This window comes from Scyliorhinus canicula, chromosome 20 (assembly GCF_902713615.1).
Source record: "Scyliorhinus canicula chromosome 20, sScyCan1.1, whole genome shotgun sequence".
Taxonomy (NCBI): domain Eukaryota; kingdom Metazoa; phylum Chordata; class Chondrichthyes; order Carcharhiniformes; family Scyliorhinidae; genus Scyliorhinus; species Scyliorhinus canicula.
The window spans coordinates 75,480,531-75,505,006 of record NC_052165.1 but is presented as its reverse complement, the minus strand read 5'-3'; the positions used below and the strand labels follow the sequence as shown (position 1 = coordinate 75,505,006).

Genomic DNA, 24,476 nt, shown 5'->3' with positions numbered 1-24,476 from the left:
AAACACATCTTCCTCGTATGGTAGGCTTAGCCTTATTCTATTCAAGGTAGTCCACAGGCCGCATATGATGGTGGCTAGGAAAGCCAGGTTCTTTGGGATGGAGAATAGGGGTGGACAGTGCGCGGGATGGCCTGCGAACCCCGAATCAAACCTGGGACCCTGGAGCTGTGAAGCGATTGTGCTATCCACAATGCTACCGTGCTGCCCAGTAAAGGTTCAGGAGGGCTTGGCGACACTCGCCTATCCTGCATTTCTATTTCAAATTCATCTCCAGAAACGGTTGCACTGATCATCACCTCAGTATTGTTTCTGGACTATTGCTGGCAATCACATCTGCTTCTAACTCAGTCCAAGATGTGCAGGTTAGGTGGATTGGCAATTCTAAATTGCCCCGGAGGGTGGAGTTGCAGGACGAGGGTGCAGGATTGGACCTAGGTAGGGTGGTCTTTCAAATGGACATTGTGCTCGCATCTGAGGGCGTGGGAACTGAACTCATAACATTGTAACCCAAAGGAGTAATTGAACCACGGTAACAATGCACTTGGGGAAAAATCCAGCACCGTGTTGTGCTAGAGAATTCATTTCTTTTTCCACATGGAGGGTGAGTTATGTGGAGCAGGAATGTTATAGTCCTCCCTGTGCTCAATGTCCAAAGAGATATTCTTCCCATGCTGCCTCAGCATTGAGAACAGTACACTTTCTGGTCACTGAAAATGTGAGGCTATTGAAAGGATACAGAACAGAGCTATCAGAATGAATGAGGGATGGATGGAATGTGTGGAGAAATTATGTAGACAGAACATGTCTTATCTACACAGGAAGATTGAGAGCTAATGTAGATCATGACAAGAGTGTTTCATTTTGTCCAGAACAGTAGAACCATAGGACAGGCTGTGATCAGATACCTCAAGCAGAGGAAAACTCCCTTCCTGCATTAATCCTGTCCAGCCCTCCAAGAATTCTGTATGTTTCAACGAAATCACCTCACTGCTCTGATCTATCAGCAACTCCATTATCATTGGACGATGAGGCCACCAGAATGATAGAAGAGGGATATCAGAAAGAAAGGTAGGAACAGAAGTAGGCCATTCAGCCCCTCGGGTCTGCTCCACAGGGCTATTCACCTACCTCAATGCCACTTTCCCCACACTATCCCCATATCCCATGATGTCTTTGCTGCCTAGAAATCTATCGACTTCTGTCTTGAACATGCTCTGTGACTGAACCCCGACAGCCCTCTGGGCTAAAGAATTCCAAAGGTTCATCATCCTCTGACTGGAGAAATTCCTCCTTATCTACATCCCAACTTGGCACTGCAGTGGCGAAAATATGAAGCAAGAGTACCCGTGGATGGCACAGTGGTTATCACTGCTGCCTCACAGTGTCAAGGACCCGGGTTCGATAGCGACTTTGGGCGCCTGTGTGGAGTTTTCACACTCTTCCCGGTTTCCTCCGGGTGCTCCAGTTTCCTCCCACAGTCCAAAAATGTGCAGGTCAGATGGATTGGATCTGCTAAATTGCCCCAAGGTGAGGTTACAAGGATGGGGTGGAGGATTGGGCCTAATTTAGTGGGTTCTTTCAGAGAGTCGGTGCAGACTCAATGGACCAAATGGCATTGTAGGGATTCTATAATTCTATTAAAAATTTCAAGGAGGAACCAGGTCTATTATTTCGCAGAGAGAAGCAATGCAACCACCACCCAGGGGGAAGGATAATTGATAAGGCTAGAGGGTAGCATGATGTTTCCTGTGGAGTCCCTCAAGGTGGTTTAAAATCGTAATGCTGACAAAGAAGATCAAGCTATATATTTGAAACGAAGCTAGTTTATTTACGTTACTTTAAATAATTCACGTACCTTGCTAAGTAATAGCTAAGACAATAACAGTATTAAATATATGCTACAGAAATCTAGAATATCTAACTATGCTGTCTAAACACGGGGCAGCACGGTAGCCTAGTGGCTAGCACTATGGTTTCACAGCGCCAGGGTCCCAGGTTTGATTCCCGGCTTGGGTCACTGTCTGTGCGGAGTCTGCAGGTTCTTCCCGTGTCTGCGTGGGTTTTCTCCGGGTGTTCCGGTTTCCTCCCACAAGTCCCGAAGACGTGCTATAAGGTAATTTGGGCATTCTGAATTCTCCCTCTGTGTACACGAATAGGCGCCGGAGTGTGGCGACTAGGGGCTTTTCACAATAACTTCATTGCAGTGTTAATGTAAGCCTACTTGTGACAATAAAGATGGAAAAAAAATTAAGCTCTCTCTAATACAATGAACACCCTATCTCAACCTTTCACCAACACCTTCTCCCAGAAACCCAGGAGTCACAGTATATTTATAGGACTACTCTGTGGTGCCATCTAGTGTTTTTTTAAAAAATAATTTTTATTGAAATTTTTACAAAATACAAAATATAAACATCTTAACTCTATTAACAAACAACCGCGGTAACACCCCATGAACAATACCCCCCCCCCCCCCCCCCCCCCCCCAGCTTCAAGAGCAACTTCAAACGAAAGAAAAGAACAAAAACAGAAAACAAAAAAAAAACAAAAGAGCATCCAGACAACGAAAGGGAAAGAGATAGCACCCTCCACAAACCCATGTGCACAGTTCTCCCTCCCCCCAATCCTTACCCCCCCCTTCCCGGGTTGCTGCTGCTGTCGGCCTATTTCCCTACCGTTCCGCCAGGAAGTCCAGAAAAGGCTGCCACAGCCTGAAAAACCCTTGTACTGATCCCCTCAGGGCAAATTTCACCATCTCCAATTTAATGAACCCCGCCATATCAGAGATCCAGGCCTCCATGCTTGGGGGCCTCGCATCCTTCCATTGGAGCAAGATCCTCCGCCGGGCTACTAGGGACGCAAAGGCCAGAACACCGGCCTCTTTCTCCTCCTGCACTCCCGGCTCCACTGCAACCCCAAAAGTTGCGAGTCCCCAGCCTGATTCGACCCTGAATCCCACCACCCTCAACACCGTCCTTGCTACCCCCTTCCAAAACTCCCCCCAATGCTGGGCACGCCCAAAACATATGGGCGTGGTTCGCTGGGCTCCCCGAGCACCTAGCACACCTGTCCTCTCCCCCGAAAAACCTGCTCATCCTCGACCCAGTCATGTGGGCCCTATGCAGCACCTTGAACTGTATGAGGCTAAGCCTCGCACAGGAAGAGGAGGAATTCACTCTCTCCAGGGCATCCGCCCACGTCCCCTCCTCAATCTCCTCACCCAGCTCCTCTTCCCATTTACCCTTCAGTTCCTCCACCGAGGCCTCGTCTACCTCCTGCATTACCCAGTATATGTCCGAAATCCTCCCTCCTCCGACCCACACCCCCGAGAGCACCCTGTCCCGTACCCCACCGTGGGGGCAACAAGGGGAACCCCTCCATCTGCCGCCTGGCAAACGCTCTAACCTGCATGTACCAAAACATGTTCCCCGGGGGGAGCCCAAACTTCCCCTCTAACTCCCCCAAACTCGCGAACCTCGCCTCCACAAACAGGTCCCTCAACCTCCTAACCCCTGCCCTGTGCCAGCCCAGAAATCTGCCATAGTGCCATCTAGTGTTGTGATACATGATCATCATCTTGTTAACCCTTTACACACCTTACACTATACATATCATTACAGGTAGTATTGTTCCAATTTTGGAAACATCTTCTCCTGGCCCTCCCCTGGATCATGCTCCAAAATTAACAAGTTGAATTTATCTTCTTGAAGGATACGGTGGGCGGGGTCTTCCGGTCCCACCGGAGGCCCCCCCCCCCCCCCCCCCTCCTCTCCCACCCCCATCCCTCCTCTCTCTCTGCCCCCCCATCCCCCACACACATTGCGAATGGTAAGCCCCCTGTTCCAAGGAAAACACACCACAGGCGGAGCTGGAAAACCTTGCCCCAAGAGTCGCGATAAAGACTGATTGATGAATGGTCTTTGTTAACCTGCATCTTCACCGCGATGAAGCGCAGCGGGGGATGAACAGACTGGTCCTGGGGATGAAAGAGTGACTCCCGATAATATTGCAAAATACCAATACGAGTACATACACAGCCAGAATGATTTATCTTGACATGGAATGATTATCAGATTTGGTGTATTTGTTTTAAAAAATTGAGTCATAATGACTGTGCAAGTGTAAATGTACTTGGGAGGAGGACGAGGCACAAGCTGACAGGTTTCTAACGCAACAATGGGGCTCAGCACAATCTGCCAGTAAAAGAAAACTAATACACGAGGCCCGACTTGCAGAACAAGTTTGTAAAGACAGTGATGCTTCGATGGATCAGTCAAGTGACGCAGATTTGCTCTGGGTTTTAAACACCCGACTATTCCTGGGTCACAGTGGACCAAGTCACCACGAGTTTCAATAGGAATACCAGCCCACATTGCAAGTCGTGGTGATTGGACCATCTAGTAAAACTCTGCAGTGTCGGAATGAAAACATTTTTCCATCCTTTCCGAAACTGTCAACATGGTCATCACAATGCGAGTGCAGAGTTGGCCACTTTTGGTAAGCAGAACTGGCGTGTACAATGCAGAGCAAAATCCTTTACTGTGTGTGGCCCTTTCGCCCTGTGTGGGTTCCCCTGAAACGTCGATCATTTATCCCAAGGTTAACTTTACAGAGAAGGAGGCCATTCAGCCCATCCTGCCTGTGCTACACCGGCTCGCCGCCAATGTCCGACATTCTCCCTGTAACCTATTTGAAGTAGAGAATTTACACGATTTGTCCTGAGATGCCATCAGTGTCTCCGATAACATTGCAAAATGGCACTACAAATACATACACAGCCAGACTGAGTCATCTCGACATTGAATGATCATCAGATTTGGTGTATTTTTAAATTGAGTCATAATGACTGTGCAAGTGCAAATTTACTTGGGAGGGAGAGGAGGCACATGTAGACAGGTTTATAACGCAACAATGGGGCTATGAAACATTCAGCACTCCAATAAACAAGTTCTCCTGACTTCGCCCTTATTAAAAAAAGTCAACGAGCTCTTGTCATTGGTTCCTCAACCAGAGAAGAAATCTTTCCCAATCAAAACACTTGATAAAGCTACAAAACCTCCACTACACCTCATAGACGTCTCCCCTGTAGTGGAAATGGGCCCAGAAACAGGAGGCTATTCCAACACCTGGGCGGCACAGTAGCACACTGGTTAGCACTGTTACTTCACAGCACCGGGGTTCCAGGTTCGATTCCCGGCTTAGGTCACGGCCTGTGTGGAGTCTGCACCTTCTCCCAGTGTCTGCATGGGTTTCCTCCGGGTGCTCCGGTTTCCTCCCACAAGCTCTGAAAGACGCGCTGTTGGGTAATGCGAGCCAGCGATGCCCGCATCCCATGAAAGAATAAATGGGCCTACCTGGTTGAATTTCTCATCCGTGCTACTGGGCATTTCAGTTGTGTCCTTGACGAAGTAGTTGTCTATGATGTCTGGTTGTCTGCATTCCTGGTGACAGACTGGGCACCGGATCACGCCAACTGAGAAGAAAGATAGAAAATCCAGAATTACAAACTCCCATCCTGACATCCAAATCCTAAACCATGAAACAATTTTCTCCCAACATCTCTCACAGCTCTGGTTAATTCGGAGTGGGAAAAAAAAGCAGGAAAAAAGTAGTCCGCACACATCCACCCACATGCATCACAGATTTTTTTTAAAAACACACAAATCTCATATGTTGAGTGATGCCCGACACAATTTATGTTACGTCACGTGACATTCAAGAGGTGGGGGGGGGGAAAAGAGAGAGAGAGAGAGAGAGAGAGAGAGAGAGAGAGAGAGAGAGAGAGAGAGAGAGAGAGAGAGAGAGAGAGAGAGAGAGAGAGAGAGAGAGAGAGGGCGTGGGGCAGCACGGTAGCATGGTGGTTAGCATAAATGCTTCACAGCTCCAGGGTCCCAGGTTCGATTCCCAGCTGGGTCACTGTCTGTGTGGAGTCTGCACGTCCTCCCCGTGTGTGCGTGGGTTTCCTCCGGATGCTCCGGTTTCCTCCCACAGTCCAAAGATGTGCGGGTTAGGTGGATTGGCCATGCTAAATTACCCGTAGTGTCCTAAAAGGTAAGGTTGGGGGGGGGGGGGGGGGGGGTGTTGTTGGGTTACGGGTATAGGGTGGATACGTGGGTTTGAGTAGGGTGATCATTGCTCGGCACAACATCGAGGGCCGAAGGGCCTGTTCTGTGCTGTACTGTTCTATGAAAAGGCTTCACAGACATTAGGAGAGCCAATCTGCAATCAATCATCCACCATCTTTGGGCAGCAGGCTAGTACTGTGGTTAGCACAGCTGCTTCACAGCCCCAGGGTTCCAGGTTCAATTCCCGGTTTGATCACTGTCTGTGCGGAGTCTGCACGTTCTCCCCATGTCTGCGTGGGTTTCCTCCGGGAGATCCGGTTTCCTCCCACAGTCCAAAGATGTGTGGGTTAGGTGGATGGGCCATGATAAATTGCCCTTAGTTTCCAAAAAGGTTGGGTGGGGTTACTGGAATAGGGTGGAGACGAGCGTTTGGGTGCTCTTTCCAAGAGCCGGTGCAGACTCGATGGGCCGAGTGGCCTCCTTCTGCACTGTAAATTCTATGAGGTAACATTCAGGAAGCCCGACACCATCCAGGTTGAAGCATCCCGCTGGATTGCTCCCCCTTCCACAAACATTCAAACCCTCCACCACCGGTGAACAGTGGCAGCTGCATGTACCATCTACAAGATGCACTGCAGAAACTCACCAACATTTCTTAGGAAGCACATTCCAAACCCACGACGACTACCATCTAGAAGGACGAGAGGAGCAGATACCTGGGAACCCCACCACCTGGAGGTTCCCCTCCAAGTCACTCACCACCCTGACTTGGAAATATATCGCTGCTCCTTCACTGTCGCTGGGTCAAAATCCTGGAACTCCCTCCCCAACAGCACATTGTGTGTACCTACACCTCAAGGACTGCAGCGGTTCAAGGACTGCAGCGGTTCAAGGAGGCCACTTACCACCGTCTTCTGAAAGGCATCCTGGGATGGGCAACGAATGCTGGCCTAGTACGCGACACCCACATCCCGTAAATGAATGTTAACAAAGCCTTTTCAATCTGCCCCACCTTCATTAATTTGCCAATGTGAACCCAGCAGATCTCGCTCTTCCATCCACTCCTTTCAAAGTAAACCATTTGGTTTTATTGCATCTCTTGGTTTTTCCTTTCAACTTTAATCAATTCACAGACTCTGCGTTTGACTGCATTTACATCATTTCGCGCCAGTCTGGGGCTGGTTTAGCTCACTGGGCTAAATCGCTGGCTTTTTAAGCAGACCAAGCAGGCCAGCAGCACGGTTCGATTCCCATACCAGCCTCCCCGGACAGGCGCCGGAATGTGGCGACTAGGGGCTTTTCACAGTAACTTCATTGAAGCCTACTCGTGACAATAAGCGAATTTAATTTCATTTCATTTTCAGTCTATGTCCTCCTGATGCCTCGAGTTGTTACAATCCTCTTCACTGTTCACTACATTGCCAGTGTAATGCCATTTGAGAAGTTCACAATCATCACCCAGATCATAAAAAATACATCAGGAGAAGTAGTCCGAATGCCAACCCTTGAGGGGGGCCATTGGATACGTTCCTCCACTCTGAAACAATCCATCACAATACCCTTTCTCCTGCCTCAGGCTATTTCACACTGTGTCTGAACAGAGGGTGGGGCTAGCCACTGATTCACAAAGACAGATATAGCAGCAAATATTTAATCATGCTACCTGATCCTCCCACCGGACCCTCCATTATAGCAGCTATTGGTTTTTCCAATATTTCCAAAGTTGTGATCTTCATTCCCTCATCCCCTTTCACCCTGTGCCATTTAAATGTTCGACTCATTAGCAGGTCAGATTAGTAGGCTGCACTTTTCCATCAGATTGCACAGGGAAAGTGGACTTTGCAACTTCATTTAAAATAATGAGATGGTTTACCTCATTGGGAAACCATAGGCTGACCAAGGGCATCCTCAGACACCCCACCGTCTACAGCCCAATCTGAGCATGGACAAGTGCCAGTGGGTTGGAGAGACATCGGGCCCCGATCAAACGGCGCTCGGGACTCCTCACGTGATCTAACGAGACATCGCAATCTGGATCTCGCCCTCACTGGAAGGGATCCAGATTTGCATATTTAAAGGGAGCAGTTAGGCTCACTTTTGTCAGCATTGGATTCTCCCAAGGTCCGGAATCGAACACCCGTGCCTGGGAGACCTCGACGTAGCAGTTTAGCCCTGGTCCATGCAAACGTGGACCAGGCGTAACGGCACCAGGGGGGCCTCCCGGGTGGTCGGTTTCTGGGCAGAGTGGTACCCTGGCAATTGGCACTGGCACCTGGGCACCACTGAGTGCTGACCAGCCATCCGTGACAGGACAGGCACTATATCAGAAGGTCCATTGTATAACTCGAATACCCCTTTTTAAAAGCTGAACCAAAAGATACCAGTTATGCCTTTTTAACCCCCATTTAGTAATCAGAGACCTTGCTGACTGGCTGTCAGTCTTCTGATCTCTCCTGGCATCTCCAAGCTCCTGAACACACTGGACTCCGATGCAACTCCAAATAGGAAGGGGTTTAAAAATCCCTTCATTGTCTCATCCTGATCTCCCTAATCATCCCCAGCCCCAACTGTCTTTACCCTGGAGTCTGACCTCCAGTGCCACCCATTCCTTCCTTCCTGAAGTCCCACCATTGCCAATCATGCCTAGCCACGGAATTCTCAGCACGGTAGCACCCTGGTTAGCACTATGGCTTCACAGCGCCAGGGTCCCAGGTTCGATTCCCGGCTTGGATCACTGTCTGTGCGGAGTCTGCGCGTTCTTCCCGTGTCTGCGTGGGTTTCCTCCGGGTGCTCCGGTTTCCTCCCACAAGTCCCGAAAGACATGCTGTTAGGTAATTTGAACATTCTGAATTCCCCCTCTGTGCACCCGAACAGGCGCCAGAATGTGGCGACTAGGGGCTTTTCACAGTAACTTCATTGCAGTGTTGATGTAAGCCGACTTGTGACAATAAAGATTATTAAATTAAAATTAAAAATTAAACAAATCTGCTTTTTTGCGACCCTCCTTAAAACCCAACTCTTTTGGTCACCCCTCATAATATCTCAATTTCTTGCTCAGTGTGTTTCCGTTTGTATCAAGTCTCTGTGGAGCCCCGTGCAGTATTCTTCCAAATGAAAGAAGAGCAGATAAATGCAAGCTAAAAAGTTAGACCAGATTCTTTAAAGTCCTCAAACTGAAGATCGCACGATTTAAGTCAACTTGTAATTGCTGAATACTTTCAGCCTGCGTGACATGGGTTTATCAACAATTCCTGTTGCCCGCATTCTAATTTGCGTTAAATCCTGCTCACCCATCATCCCTGTGCTCGCTGACTGACAGTGGTTCCCAGTCCGCCAATGCCTCGGTTTTGAAATTCTAATCCTCCCGTTCAAACTGCACCATGGCATTGCCCTTGTGATCCCCAAAGACTCCTCGAGCCGTACAATTCTCCCAGGAAACTGCGTTTCGCCAACTCTGACCTTGCATGTACCCTCCATTTCCTTCGCCTCCTCCATTACCGGCTATACCACCAGAGGCCCGGTCCCCAATTTCTGTAATCCTCTTCCTCAAAGAGGTATACTTCTCCCTCAAAACCTGTGACGGAACTTGTAATCGCCTGCCCTAACATTTTACGTGGCCCGGTGAGGATGTTTGTTTGATAATGCTCCCGTGAGGAACCTTGGGCCGCTACATAAATGCAAGTTGGTGCTGTTGAATAGTGTTGTGTTGGATGTTGAAGTTATCTTTCGACTGTAGTCGGTGCATGATGGAATTTCGGGGTATAATAATGATAATAACAATGAATACCTGCCTCATCGATTCCAGAATAGACCTTTCCTAACAAGCTTTGGTTGCGCTACAATTCAACTCAAGGGGCCTCCTGCTCATGGGGTATTTCAGACAATAGCTCTGCTGCACACAACTCCACATTCGATCACAGCTCCAGGATAAGAACTGGTCATCACAAGGGACGTTCCGGTACCGATGATAGGAACCACAGGAAACCAATTACGTGATGGCCGCTTTCTTGCAGCACGATGATGAGATTGTCAGCGATGTCTGCAAAAACGGGAGCATTGTCAGCAATTTATCGGTTACCCGATTCTTTTTTTTTCTCTATTCGTTCCTGGGCATCGCCGGCTGGACCAGCATTTTTTGCCCACCTCGGAGGGCATTTAAGAGTCAACCACATTGCTGTGGGTCTGGAGTCACATGTAGGCCAGACCAGGTAAGGACGGCAGATTTTCTTCCCTAAAGGGCATTTGTGAACCAGATGGATTTTTACGACAATCGACAACGGTTTCATGGTTTATCATTATTCTTTTAATTCCAGTTTAAACTGAAGTCAAATTCCACTATCTGCCCTGGTGAGATTCCATCCTAGGTCTCCAGAGCATTGCCCTGGGTCTCTGGACAATACCACTGCCTTCCCTTATTATAATTACTTCTCAAATCTAACATTGCAATTTACAGGCATATTATTTTTCTAGTAAATGGAACCCACAGCCAGCTTCCAATCTTCAGACACATGGCCTAGCGCAGCCCAGACCTCAAGTGAGCAGATGCTTCAACCGCAGGCAGCCATCATGAACACTGGCACCATACGAAGTGCCATGTGTTGGGCCTGCTCCAAAGGTGCAGTGGATGAAGGCAACAGAACAGAAGGTTCGATTCCCTGGTGAATTTTCAAAGACCTCAGAACGTTCCAAAACACTTCACAGCCCTGTTGCAATGTAGGAAACACAGCAGAACACCGGGACCGTCGGACAGGATCATGTTCGGGTGATGTGGTTGGAGGAATAAATATTATCCTGTACGTGTCAGACCGCTCAGTTAGATGTGCTGTGTGCCCCAGTCCAAGGGAGAGCCTTGGATTTCATTCCAGCCAGACCAATGATGGGAGGAGATTCTGCCAATGAACACGACTCCCAACATTCGATTTACCAAGTAACTAGCATAACATAACTGGTCAACCTTTTAGTATTAAAATGGATAAGGAATTGCAGATAATGATAGTGGCTTTAGGAGCGTAATAATGACATCTCACTGACTGCCATCTGCAAAAACCTTAACCATTGCACTTCAAAGTGACCATAAGGTGGATATATAGATTTAAAATTAGGGGAATTATAAATTTTGTATGGAGTGCGGGGAGGAGCACGAAATATCTGTTGAAATTTTAATATCAAGTGTCTACAGATTGCACGCTCTAGTCTGTCTCCATACACTACTCAGGCAAAAGTCCCCTCAAAAAACCAGTTCAACATAATTGGTTTACGTTCAGCATACGTGGCCTAATTGACATGTCAAATTAAAATGTGTAATATAGAAATATCCCATGTTGTGGGATAGAGGCCACATCATTCATGGGAACAAGGCAACAGGGCAATGGGCCGGATTTTCAATCCAGACTCCTGTTTTCAGGCTGAACTTTGGTTTAGGAATCCAGAATGGCCAGTAGCGGGACCATGGAAGCAATAGGAGACGTTCCAGCAGGGAGAGGTCAGGCAGCTCGACCATCAAAGGCAGCAGTGTAGGTAGGTGAAAGAGGGGGTGCTTCAAGAAGCAGGCAACCCACTGAAGAATATCTCAAACCGTTAAAATGCTAAGAGGCAGGGCAGCACGGTGGCCTAGTGGTTAGCACAACCGCCTCACGGCGCTGAGGTCCCAGGTTCGATCCCGGCTCTGGGTCACTGTCCGTGTGGAGTTTGCACATTCTCCCCGTGTCTGCGTGGGTTTCGCCCCCACAACCCAAAAATGTGCAGAGTAGGTGGATTGGCCACGCTAAATTGCCCCTTAATTGGAAAAAATAATTGGGTAATCTAAATTTATTTTTTTTAAAAAACAAAAAAATAAAAAATAAAAAAATAAAAAAAAATGCTAAGAGGCTAGAGCCCGCCAAAGGCCCCCCCCCCCCTCCTCCCCCACATTAACAATGGAAATTTCCAGTTGGGATCAGAGAGGCTCTAACACACCCTTAAAGATGCCTAATCAACTGAATCCTGCTAATCACGAGCAAGTACCTCCAAACTGGAATATGAAAAATGGCTCAGAAGTAGGAAAAGCCGCCAGCATGCCGGTCGGCCCCAGAGGTCAGGGAGAGGAGGGGAGGGGCAGAGAAGGGAACAAGCAGACTGAAGTAACAGAGAAATGAAAGAAGGAGCTTAAAAGGGACAAATTAAATTTTAAAACAGCAATAGATTATTTGGGCTTTGCAATCTGAGGAGGAGCAGAATTGATATGTTCCGAAGACTAAAGACAACCGTGATTCTTGAAGTATCAGTGAATAAAGTTTGCTTGTTCCAATGTGTGGACCATCGAATGTATTCAAGGCCAAAGTAGACATGTTCTTGATTAACAAGGGAGTCAAAGGTTGCGGGGTGCAAGGACAGGCGGGGTTGGGGTGGGAGGGGGGGTCAGGCAAATTTGAGACCACAGTCAGATCGATAGATCTTATTGAATGGAGGTGCAGGCTCGAGGGGCTGAATGGCCTTCTCCTGCTTTCTTACCATCTTCAGTATGAACTATTGACACCTTGAAACAATTGACGAATACTTGCATTCGCTAAAAGGTTGGGTTGGGAATGGAGAGCACAATATACCATGGCGTTAATTATCAGGACAGAAAGCTATTGAGAAACAAGGGTTCAGAGTGTTACAGTGTGCCCGCGTCTTATACATCTTTCCAGCAGCTTTTCTTTCTTCAAGAAGATTTGGATTTAGATTTGTCATGTGTACAGTGAAAAGTACAGTAATGCGTATAGTCCAGGCAGGTTGTTCCATACATGAAAAACATAGGACCTATGTTAAATGCACAAAGGAGGATACTCTTATTGCTGGTGTTTGTGAAAGGAGAGGCAAGCAAGCATTTCTCCCCCAACAGAGAGGCTGACACAGCTCACCCAAGATGAGGAATTTGGGTAAAGAAAAGGGAGCTTAGTGAGATCTTCAAATAAATGGTCTTACGCTCCACTTAACTTCCAGTTTTCATGCGGTCACCACCAAGGAACAACCGTGAATGAAATTTGCCAATGAATATTGAACCCGTGTATTGCTAGAAAAAATTAGACGTGCTGTCAAAGCTTTGCATATTGCACTCGTCAGGACAGACAAAAGAATCCGAATTTCAAAGGGAGCAACAATTGATGCTGCACAATGAAAGGGTGCCGGTTGGTTAGCAATTGGACTGAAGAATGCACCAAGGAACCCTCAATACCCGCAGGAGTTTCCCAACTTTCACCTCTACTCATGGTCACGACAAGCAAACAAAGAAAGCTTGAACTATGTTAAACACTTAGCAGAACAGAACCACCAGTCCTAGAAAGTAACTGTACATATGTAGCACCTTTTATACCATCAGAACTTCCTAAAGCACTTTACAGCTAATTAGCTATTTTGAGAGTATGGTCCCAATGATTCCAGTTGAGCGTGGGATCGAAGTTCCCTGCTCTTCTGCAAAAGAATGTCATGCAAGCTTTCACATCCAAGCAGTTAGACCTTTGAGGTTCATAAGATTATTATATTTTAGGATCAAGCTATGAATTTAATGTAAATGAAGAGGGTTATGTGACCTCTGCTGGAGTCTGCCTTCCAGTAAGCCCGAATAGTTTAATTGTTAGAGATCAAAGAAAGACTCAAATAGTTTTATTGAGAAGCAAGGTATTTACACTTGGAGACAATGGCAATAGTTTCTAAGTCTATAATGAGTTGGCCCGGAGTCTCCAAAGTTCCAGAAAGATGAAGATGAAAGGGACTTGGGATCAAAGATGACAAATTAGCATTTCTACTTGGACACAAAGCTAACAGATTTCCTATTGCCATGCCAAAGACAGCAGGGAGTTATTTTTGAGGTCAGGTTACAGGCTTCCCTTTAACCCAGGGCTATCATGGACAGAAGCAGTTTGTCTTGTATGGTCTATGGCCAATTGAGAGATAGTGAGCAAGAGATAGAGACAGCCAGGCCTGCACCTGAAGCAGAGAATATGCTGACTTTATTGCTCGCCACACAAAATGTAGGTGGGAGCTCATGTTCAGATTAAACACAAGTTTGTTCAAATTGAATACAAAGTTCATGATGAGTTGAAGGAGACCGGAAGATTTGCCTAACTTGGAGCCGGAGGAAGAAATATACTGTGTAACCCTCAGTGAGAGCTGGCTTTGGGATTAAAGGTTACCTAGCTTGTAAATTAAAAATGAGCCAATCTATTTGGAAGCTGAGACCAACTGTGAATTGGTACGGTAAGAATTTTAATTCTGTACAGAGTGCAATGTGCAATAAAAGGAACCTTTACATAATTTTAAGTACAAGTTGCCTACAAAAAGAAAATTGTGTTTTCTTAATTGTAGTTTTTAATTATTTGCTACAGTAAAAGTTTTGAAAACATGAAAACTTGATGTGTCTTTCTTTCAGCTACCAATTTGGAGTTTACATTTCTCTTCAAATGTTTTTGGTCTCAACACAGATTGTATCAGAGGGCCTTCTCATTTGAAAGATGACATCTACAGAACTGCAGTGCTCCCTCAGTGCCTCATCAACAGCCAACCTGGATTTGTGATCAAATCCCTGAAGTGGGCCTTGGGCTGCACGATGACACAGTGCTTAGCATTGCTGCCTCACAGCGCCAGGGACCCAGGTTCAACTCCAGACTTGGGTGACTGTTTGAGTCTTCACTTTCTCCCAGTGTCTGCGTGGGTTTCCTCCGGGTGCACCGGTTTCCTCCCACAGTCCAAAGGTCTGAAGGTTAGGTAGTTTGGCCAATGCTAAATTTCCCTTAGTGTCCAAAGATGTTCAGGTTAGGTGGGATTACGACGATAGGGCAGGGGGAGTGGGCCTATGTAGGGTTCTCTTTCAGGGAGCCAAAGTAGACTCAATGGGCTGAATGGCCTCCTTCTGCACTGTTGGAATTCTATCCCACCACCTTGGGTCTCCGAGCGCCACAGTTAACATATAGGACAGGGCGTTTGCCCAAGACCACAACTTATGTGAACGCCAAGTTGCAGCCAAATAATCAGGAGTCGCCCGCATAATAGGCAGACAATAAAGTACAGTGCACCTGAAAACATGCTAACAACCCTGTTTTGTACCAGCAGCTGTCAAGACTCGTTTCATATTTGTGCTGACTGCAAGATCATACAACTGTGCTCTGCTATTAACCATTTACGGGGAAATAGGTGTCAGGTCAAATCCCTGCTCCATGTCTGATTAGCTAGGATTGTGTGTCGAGACTAGAATTAGCCTGAAGCTCTGTATTGGAGAGGGGTTGTCAGGGCATGAGGCTAACTGGAGGCAAGTTTAAATTTTACTTACACTCTCCTTTGAGTATAATGGGTCATGCATTTTATTTGCCATGAGCTTTGACTAGAACATAAATATGTGCTGCAGGTAACGGTGTGAGCTGATTTGGCAAAGGAACTAAGATGAAGCATCAGAATGGAGATCCCATTCTGCGTTATGGACTGGGAGGAACAGTCTGCATTGGAATAAAGGCTAGTCCAAAAGCAAGAGAGATCGAGAGTGCAATGTTGTGCAGGCAAAGGCAGTCTCGAAGGGCGTATGCATAGACATAGACAATGTGAAAAGAAAGCTGGGCAAGCATGAACAGGTTGTCACACAGGGTGGAGTGGGCCCTTAACAACACTAGCTACAGGAAGAATACGGAAGGGACACAAAACATGGGAGCGAGGGGTGGTGTCAGCATTGATCAAAGACGCTGTTACAGCCCTGGAAGCAGTGATGGACCAGAGAAATTGAAGACAAAATCTGTTAAATTACAGCATTAAGGAACTGAACAGGAACCGTTACTTTGAGGACTGTTTTCTCCAGATCTAATGGGGAGAAAATATCACGAGAGCAAATATCAAAAAGAGCTCAGAATTTACAGTCCGTTAACATGTTGCTCGCAAAGGATTATTATCCAGCATCTCTTTTTTTAAAAAATTTTTTATTACTTTATCTGAGTTACAAAGCCAGGGCTCAGAGTGTGGACAAAGGCGAACCCCTAATCCAGCTCCTTGCCTGCTCCAAAAACCAATTCAAATTGAATCCAATTCATGGTCCCCATAAAGGAGACATACCAGATCTGAGCCAAAAAGCTAAATCTACGCTCCATCTTAGCCAAAAGGCCGAGAAGCGATGTTATCCAGCATCTCTAAGTGTACCTCACAGAGACGGGTCATTTTGCCAAACCAGTCCTTGCCAGTTTTTGTTTTCTAACATTCCACTGAAGTATTAAGATCATTATAAAAAGTTATTTTTATAACTCAATGTCAGAATAATCCTGGTATTCCTCACCCCCCCCCCCCCCCCCACACCCCACACCCCAGGTATTTATCCAGCTTAGATTTAAATGCATCGCTATTTGGCGCCAAGTTCCACATTCTCACCATTGAGGGGCTACACCCTGAACTGTCGGTTTCAATTCTTGCTGACTATCCCATGTTAGTGGCGTCGAGATTTGACGTCTCCCACAAGCAGAAACACTTCCTGGGTTTCCTCGATCGGAACCCTCCCATCATTTCAAAGACCTCCATTAGATCACCCCTCCTTCCCTTCTTTGCAAGAGGAAAATGTTGCTCGTCCGACAAACCACGTCACTCAGGCATTCCACAACTGTCACTCTGGCGATGGGGCACAAAGAAGGTCCCGAGCATTCAAGCCAAGAAGAAGTAATTCATTAAAGCTTTCAGGAGGAACACCTTTGCCCAGAGAGAGAGTAGTTAAAATCTGGAACTTGAGGCGAATAGGACAGAGGAGTTTAGAACTAGTTGGCGTAGGTTTACGGTGAGAGGAGAGAGATACAAAAGAGACCAGAGGGGAAATTTCTTCACTCAAAGGGTGGTGAGCATCTGGAATGGGCTGCCAGAGGCAGTGGTAGAGGCGGGTACAATTTTGTCCTTTAAAAAGCAGTTACGTGGGTAGGGTGGGTATACAGGGATATGGGCTAAATGTAGGCAAGTGGGACTAGCAGGTTAGGTGAATTGGCCATGATAAATTTCCCTTAGTGTCCAAATGTGTCCTTAGTATTGGATGGGGTTACTGGGTTATGGGGATAGGGTGGAGGTGTTGACCTTGGGTAGGGTGCTCTTTCCAGGAGCTGGTGCAGACTCGATGGGCTGAATGGCCTCCTTCTGCACTGTAAATTCTATGATAATCTATGATAATCTATGATATAAACTGGACAGCATGGACAAGCTGGGCCGAAGGGCCTGTTTCCATGCTGTAAACATCTGTGACTATGAGACACAGTTAAGGGGAAGCCAGGTGAATACACGAGGGAGGAGGGATAGAGGGATGTGCTGATAGGCTGAGGTGAAAGAAGGATGGAGTAGGCCGCTTTGGAGCATGAACATCGACATTGACTAGTGGGCTCCAATGGCCCCATTTCAGTGCTGTAAATTACCTGTAATCCTACGCTACATTCTGCACCCCTCAGCATGAATCCGTGCTGCGGAACAACATCCAGAAACTTCCCTATGCAGGAGCCATGGCCGGTGACAGAACATTTTTGGAAAACAATTGGATTCGTCGGCATAGGGAGAGCAGTGACGGTGCGACCTAGCCAAAGCCTGCAACAGAGGAATGCCTCAAGTGAGTCAGGCACCAGCATCAGAAAAGGCCTCACAGCATCGTCAGGCTTTAGGAGTGAAGGATGTGTGTATGGAGCCCGATAGAACAGTCTCCCCATTCACCCAGACTGACTGATCCATTCCACCCCCATTCATTCTTTGTTTGAAAAGATCTCTTTCTGTGCACCGCCCTTTCAGAGGACCAGGTCAATCCCAGGTCGCAACGGCAGGAAAAAGCAGCACACCCCATTCAGGCCTCACCACTGGAGTGGGGGAGGGGCAATCTGGAGGCCCCAAGCATTTCATTTTCCAACATAGATTAAATCACTACCCAATCAGTAAATGCAATAAATGCCTCTGCTGGGGCCATTGTTTCAAGTTTGGTCCTTACTACAACCGGTCTCAAATTATCTCAAATACAGCAGCAAAATCCGTCCGGGGCAAAATACAAACAAACAGCATCTTTCACATGAAGTACTTTCTGAAGTGTAGGGATGTATGTGCAGGGAGCGAAACCGCCAATTTTCACACAGCAATATCCTACAAACAGCAATGAGGCGAGTGTTCCAATCCCCTGTTACCTTTCAAAGACGGTGGTTGAGGGGAAAATATCAAGGCACTCAAGAGAGCTTCCCTGCTCTTCAGAATGGAGTCGGGGGAGCTTTCAGCCCCACCCTAGAGAGCAGACTGGGCCACAGTTTAACATCCCGACTGTCACATGGAACCTCAGTGCTATACTCCATCTGTACTACCCCCTGATTGTCAGCCAGGATTATGCGTTCAGTCTGGGGGAAGAGTAGGCATGCGTGAACATAGAGCAAGGACAAGATCAAAGTCTTCTTTTCCATTGGGAAAACACTGAGCTTTCCCTTGCAAAGCTTATTCCAGGGATGAAGCCATGAATCGTGACTGGCCTATATGCCTGCGTGGTTTAAACAGTTTGGATCTAGCAAACCGAGCTGAGTTGGGAGGCCTGTGGAAGTGCTGCCTGAGAGCTTCCTGCTCAGCTCTTCCGTACAGGAAGAGGATCCGAGTGAAAAAAAGACCTTTGCTCCAGATAGCAGCATTTCCTTTCTGTGCAGCGTCTCAAGAGAATTGGTGAGTGGTCACGCTCTGGAATGCACTGCTTGAGAGGAGAGGTGGAAATGGATACAACGGTCACTTCCAAAAGAGAATTGGATACATTTTGGAAGGAAAGCTTTTGAAGCCGCTGGGCAGGGAGTGGGTCTAATTGGACAGCTCTTCCAAAATGCTAGTAGAGGTACATTGGACCGACAGCCGCCTTTTTTTCTGGTTAATGACACCATGATCATAGAACATAGAACAGTACAGCACATAACAGGCCCTTCGGCCCTCGATGTAGTGCCGAGCAATGATCACCCTACTCAACCCCACGTATCCACCCTATACCCGTAACCCAGGGGTGGGCAAACTACGGCCCACCGAAAGGTCTTTATGCGGCCCACCAAGATCAAGTCATCAAAAGAAAATAAAAAATAAAAACATTTTTTTTATAAGGTTAATGGGGGGGGGGGGTTACTGTTGGGTTACTGGTATAGGGTGGATACGTTGACTTGAGTAGGATGATCATTGCTCGGCACAACATCGAGGGCCGAAGGGCCTGTTCTGCGCTGTACTGTTCTATGTTCTATATGAGGCGCCCAGAATCATAACCGGGTGAAGCGCCATTTTTGAAAAGTAGAGAAAAAGAGGGTTAAAGGCAGGATGCCGCCGGGGGAAGCGCTGAGGTATATGCCGCACGCTAATTGGTTACAACCGGGACTATTAATTAATAGTGATAGGGGGTGGTAAATGTCACTGATGGCTTTTTCTGCCTTGAATAAATTAACACCAGGTCCAACATGTTTATGAATACACAAGGGAAATAGATTATGAGAGTTAATTTGCTCAGAATATAAAAACAGATAGTAAACGTTTCTGCAACTATATAAAACAAAAAAAGAGTGGCTAAGGTAAATATTGGTCCTTTAGAGGATGGGAAGGGAGACTTAATAATGGGAGATGAGGAAATAGCTGAGGAACTGAACAGGCTTTTTGGGTCGGTCTTCACAGTGGAAAACACAAATAACATGCCAGCGACTGATAGAAATGAGGCTGTGACAGGCAAGGACCATCAGATGATTGCTATCACTAAGGAGGTAGTGATGGGCGAGCTAATGGGACTAAAGGTAGACAGGTCTCCTGGCCCTGATGGAATGCATCCCAGAGTGCTAAAGGAGATGGCTAGGGAAATTGCAAATGCACTAGTGATAATTTACCAAAATTCACTAGACTCTGGGGTGGTCCCAGCGGATTGGAAATTAGCAAACATAGAAAAATACAGCACAGGCCCTTCGGCCCACTATGTTGTGCCGAACCTTTGACCTAGATTAATCATAGATTATCAGAGAATTTACAGTGCAGAAGGAGGCCACTCGGGCCACCGAGTCTGCACCGGCTCTTGGAAAGAGCACCCTACCCGAGGTCAACACCTCCACCCTATTCCCATAACCCAGCAACCACACCTAACACTAAGGGCAATTTTGGACACTAAGGGCAATTTATCATGGCCAATCCACCTAACCTGCACATCTTTGGACTGTGGGAGGAAACCGGAGCACCCGGAGGAAACCCACGCACACACGGGGAGGACGTGCAGACTCTGCACAGACAGTGACACCACTGTTTAAAAAAGGAGGTAGGCAGAAAGCGGGTAATTATAGGCCAGTGAGCTTAACTTTGGTAGTAGGAAAGATGCTGGAATCTATCATCATGGAAGAAATAGCGAGGCATCTGGATGGAAATTGTCCCATTGGGCAGACACAGCATGGGTTCGTAAAGGGCAGGTCGTGCCTAACTAACTTAGTGGAATTTTTTGAGGACATTACCAATGCAGTAGATAATGGAGAACCAATGGATGTGGTATATCTGGATTTCCAGAAAGCTTTTGATAAGGTGCCACACAAAAGGTTGCTGCATAAGGTAAAGATGCATGGCATTAAGGGTAAAGTAGTAGCATGGATAGAGGATTGGTTAATTAATAGAAAGCAAAGAGTGGGGATTAATGGGTATTTCTCTGGTTGGCAATCAGTAGCTAGTGGTGTCCCTCAGGGATCAGTGTTGGGCCCACAATTGTTCACAATTTACATAGCTCATTTGGAGTTGGGGACCAAGTGCAGTGTGTCCAAGTTTTCAAACGACATTAAGATGAGTGGTAAAGCAAAAAGTGCAGAGGATACTGGAAGTCTGCAGAGGGATTTGGATAGGTTAAGTGAATGGGCTAGGGTCTGGCAGATGGAATACAATGTTGACAAATGTGAGGTTATCCATTTTGGTAGGAATAACAGCAAAAGGGATTATTATTTAAATGGCAAAATATTAAAACATGCTGCTGTGCAGAGAGACCTGGGTGTGCTAGTGCATGAGTCGCAAAAAGTTGCTTTACAGGTGCAACAGGTGATTAAGAAGGCAAACGGAATGTTGTCCTTCATTGCTAGAGGGATGGAGTTTAAGACTAGGGAGGTTATGCTGCAATTGTATAAGGTGTTAGTGAGGCCACACCTGGAGTATTGTGTTCAGTTTTGGTCTCCTTATCTGGTGCTGGAGGGTGTGCAGAGGAGATTCACGAGGTTAATCCCAGATCTGAAGGGGTTTTTCATAGAATTTACAGTGCAGAAGGAGGCCATTCGGCCCATCGAGTCTGCATTGGCCCTTGGAACGAGCACCCTACCCAAGGTCAACACCTCCACCCTATCCCATAACCTAACCCAACACTAAGGACAATTTTTGACACCAAGGGCAATTTATCATGGCCAATCCACCTCCCCTGCACATCTTTGGACTGTGGGAGGAAACCAGAGCACCCGGAGGAAACCCACGCACACACTGGGAGGATGTGCAGACTCCGCACAGACAGTGACCCAAGCCGGAATGAACCTGGGACCCTGGAGCTGTGAAGCAATTGTGCTATCCATTTGCTACCGTGCTGCGTTGAGAGGTTGAGTAGACTGGGAATGTACTCATTGGAATTTTGAAGGATGAGGGGGGATCTGATAGAAACATATAAAATTATGAAGGGAATAGATAGGATAGATGCGGGCAGGTTGTTTCCACTGGTGGATGAAAGCAGAACTAGGGGGCATAGCCTCAAAATAAGAGGAAGCAGATTTAGGACTGAGCTTAGGAGGAACGTCTTCACCCAAAGGATTGTGAATCTATGGAATTCCTTGCCCAGTGAAGCAGTTGAGGCTCCTGCATTAAATGTTTTTAAGATAAAGATAGATAGTTTTTTGAAGAGTAAAGGGAGCTGAGTCCACAAAAGATCAGCCATGATCTCATTGAATGGCAGAGCAGGCTCGAGGGGCCAGATGGCCTACTCCTGCTCCTAGTTCTTATGTTCTTATGTTTGTTTCAAACACTAGCTTTCGGAGCACTGCTCCTTCCTCAGGTGCATTCACGGTAGCACGGTAGCATGGTGGTTAGCATAAATGCTTCACAGCTCCAGGGTCCCAGGTTCGATTCCCGGCTGGGTCACTGTCTGTGCAGAGTCTGCACGTCCTCCCCGTGTGTGGGTTTCCTCCGGGTGCTCCGGTTTCCTCCCACAGTCCAAAGATGTGCGGGTTAGGTGGATTGGCCATGATAAATTGCCCTTAGTGTCCTAAAAAATAAGGTTAATGGGGGGGGGGGGGGGGGGGGGGGGGGTTTGTTGGGTTACTGGTATAGGGTGGATACGTTGACTTGAGTAGGGTGATCATTGCTCGGCACAACATCGAGGGCCGAAGGGCCTGTTCTGTGCTGTACTGTTCTATGTTCTAACATGTTGGACTTTAACCTGTTATTGTAAGATTTTTTACTGCGCGCACCCCAGTCCAGCGCCGGCATCTACATATCTTGAATAAATTAACGCACGAGGCCTATGCCTCTCCAATTGTATTGTCATCACTCACTGATAACATATTTCCTGAGGTACTCTTCCAACTCTCCCAGCACGGTTTCTAATTGACATGGATGTAGAGATGAGGTTGCACAATTTGCAACACCCGCAATTTTCTATTTACTTAAATTATCTCGCAATGCAAAATCATCAACATGGTTATTTAGGAGTGTGCACCTCCAAGCAGCACTTTCTGACGTGAGGGTGCAGCCTAGGAACCAGACTTTGCAAAGCTTACCCTTATTCATTCGGATGACGTGCACTGTTGTCTGACGAGAGGTGCATCATGGCAGGGCAGCTTACTGAGACTTAATGGGACTCTGCATGAGAGAGTAAGACAACCCATTCAGTCTCAGAAACACTTTGCACATCCTGCCAATGGATCAGAGTGGATCAGACTGGAGTAAATGTGAAAACCCTCTCACAGTCATCATGTAATAGATCACAAATAGAGATCTTTTGGCATCAAAACCACGATGAACAGGGTGATACCTCACAAGACCACCTCAACCAACATCTCCAGCAAGCTCTCCATGATCAGTAGCAGCCTTTAACTTCCCCTAGCCTAGGAGAAAAGAGATAACTTAGCATAGGCTCTCACAGAATGAAAATGGCTCAACCGGTTTGTTGTATTTGTAATGAATGGAAGTTATTTTCTACACTGCTCAAAATAGGCAGATTACCTCTCTTATTCATTCCAGCCTGTCTTTGAGGATCGACACATTCAAAAGTGTCATTGATACAGAAACAGGCAAGTGGGTGTAAAGAATCTGTGCAGAAAACTCCCAGCACTTTCTTGATTCACACCATGTTTAATCGTTTTGCCGTGCCAAAAGATTTAATACACATCCTGGCCTCTGTGAAAACAGAAGTTGTTCTTTATGCTCCAATGAATAATTGATGCCCATACCTCAAGTCATCGGACACACTTCACCAGGCTGCACGCCACACCCTTTAATCATGGTGAATACTGCCCCTTCCACTGGCCCTCCACCAAAATGGAAATGGGCAGAATTGCCCAGCCCGTTCGCTGGCAGTGGGATACTCTGGTCCTGCCGACAGCGCACACCCGCCCACCGGTTTCCTGGCGGGGTGGGGTGGCTTCAATGGGAAATCCTATTGACAAGCGACAGGAGTGGAGGAAAGGTGGCTGGGAGGAGACTTGTTGGAGGTATTCAAGATTCTGAGGGATAGGGGCAGGGTAAATAGTCAGAAACTGTTTCCGCTCGAGAGAGAGAGAGCATCAAGAACTAGAGGGCACAGATTGAAACTAACATGCAAAAGGAGTAGAAATGAGGTGAGAAAAAAAATGTTTGCACTCAGAGGTTAGTTGGAATAAACTTCCTGAAAAGGGTGGTGGAGGCAGGTTCAATTGAGGGATTCAAAATGAAATAGGGTTGCTAGCTGAAAAGTGAGAGTGTTATACGGCTAGAGGGATAAGGCAGGACAGTGGGATTAGATAGAATGCTCTTTCAGCGAGCCAGTGCAGAGCTGATGGGCCGAATGGCCCCCCTTCTGCGCTGTAAAGATTCAGTGATTCTGATAAAGGCTGCAAGGGCTACGTGTGCATGGAGCAGATGGAGGAGAAGATAAGACGTCCAGTGGGAACTAGCTACAGGTTGAGCATCCCTCATTAGAAATGCGTGTGGTCAAGTGTGCACCGGATTTTGTAATTTTCCGGATTACGGAATATAATGTGCATGTGCGGCTTTGGGAACTGCCTATGGAAAAGGGGTGGGTTCAAGGGGGCAGGTACACTAGAGTGACGGTTGCACTGGAGGGGAGGCTGATGGTGCTTGTTTGAGTGTATGGCCCGAACTGGGACGACGCTGGGTTTGTGAAGAGGATGCTGGTGGCTATACCAGACCTGGATACCCACCAGCTGATAATGGGGGGGGGGATTGTATGGTGCTGGACGCGAAGATGGATAGGCT

The 24,476-nt window shown here is 47.1% G+C and overlaps 1 protein-coding gene across 2 annotated transcripts in view; it reads right to left on the bottom strand.

The window, feature by feature from the left end:
* The window catches only part of LOC119954677 (transcription intermediary factor 1-alpha-like), a 157,616-nt gene that overhangs the window by 95,098 nt on the left and 38,042 nt on the right, over positions 1-24,476 (bottom strand). For both annotated transcript variants that reach the window (XM_038780099.1, XM_038780100.1), the window contains exon 2: positions 5,355-5,473. In XM_038780099.1, the coding sequence (XP_038636027.1) occupies positions 5,355-5,473 (119 nt within the window). The remainder of the gene's footprint in view (positions 1-5,354; positions 5,474-24,476) is intronic.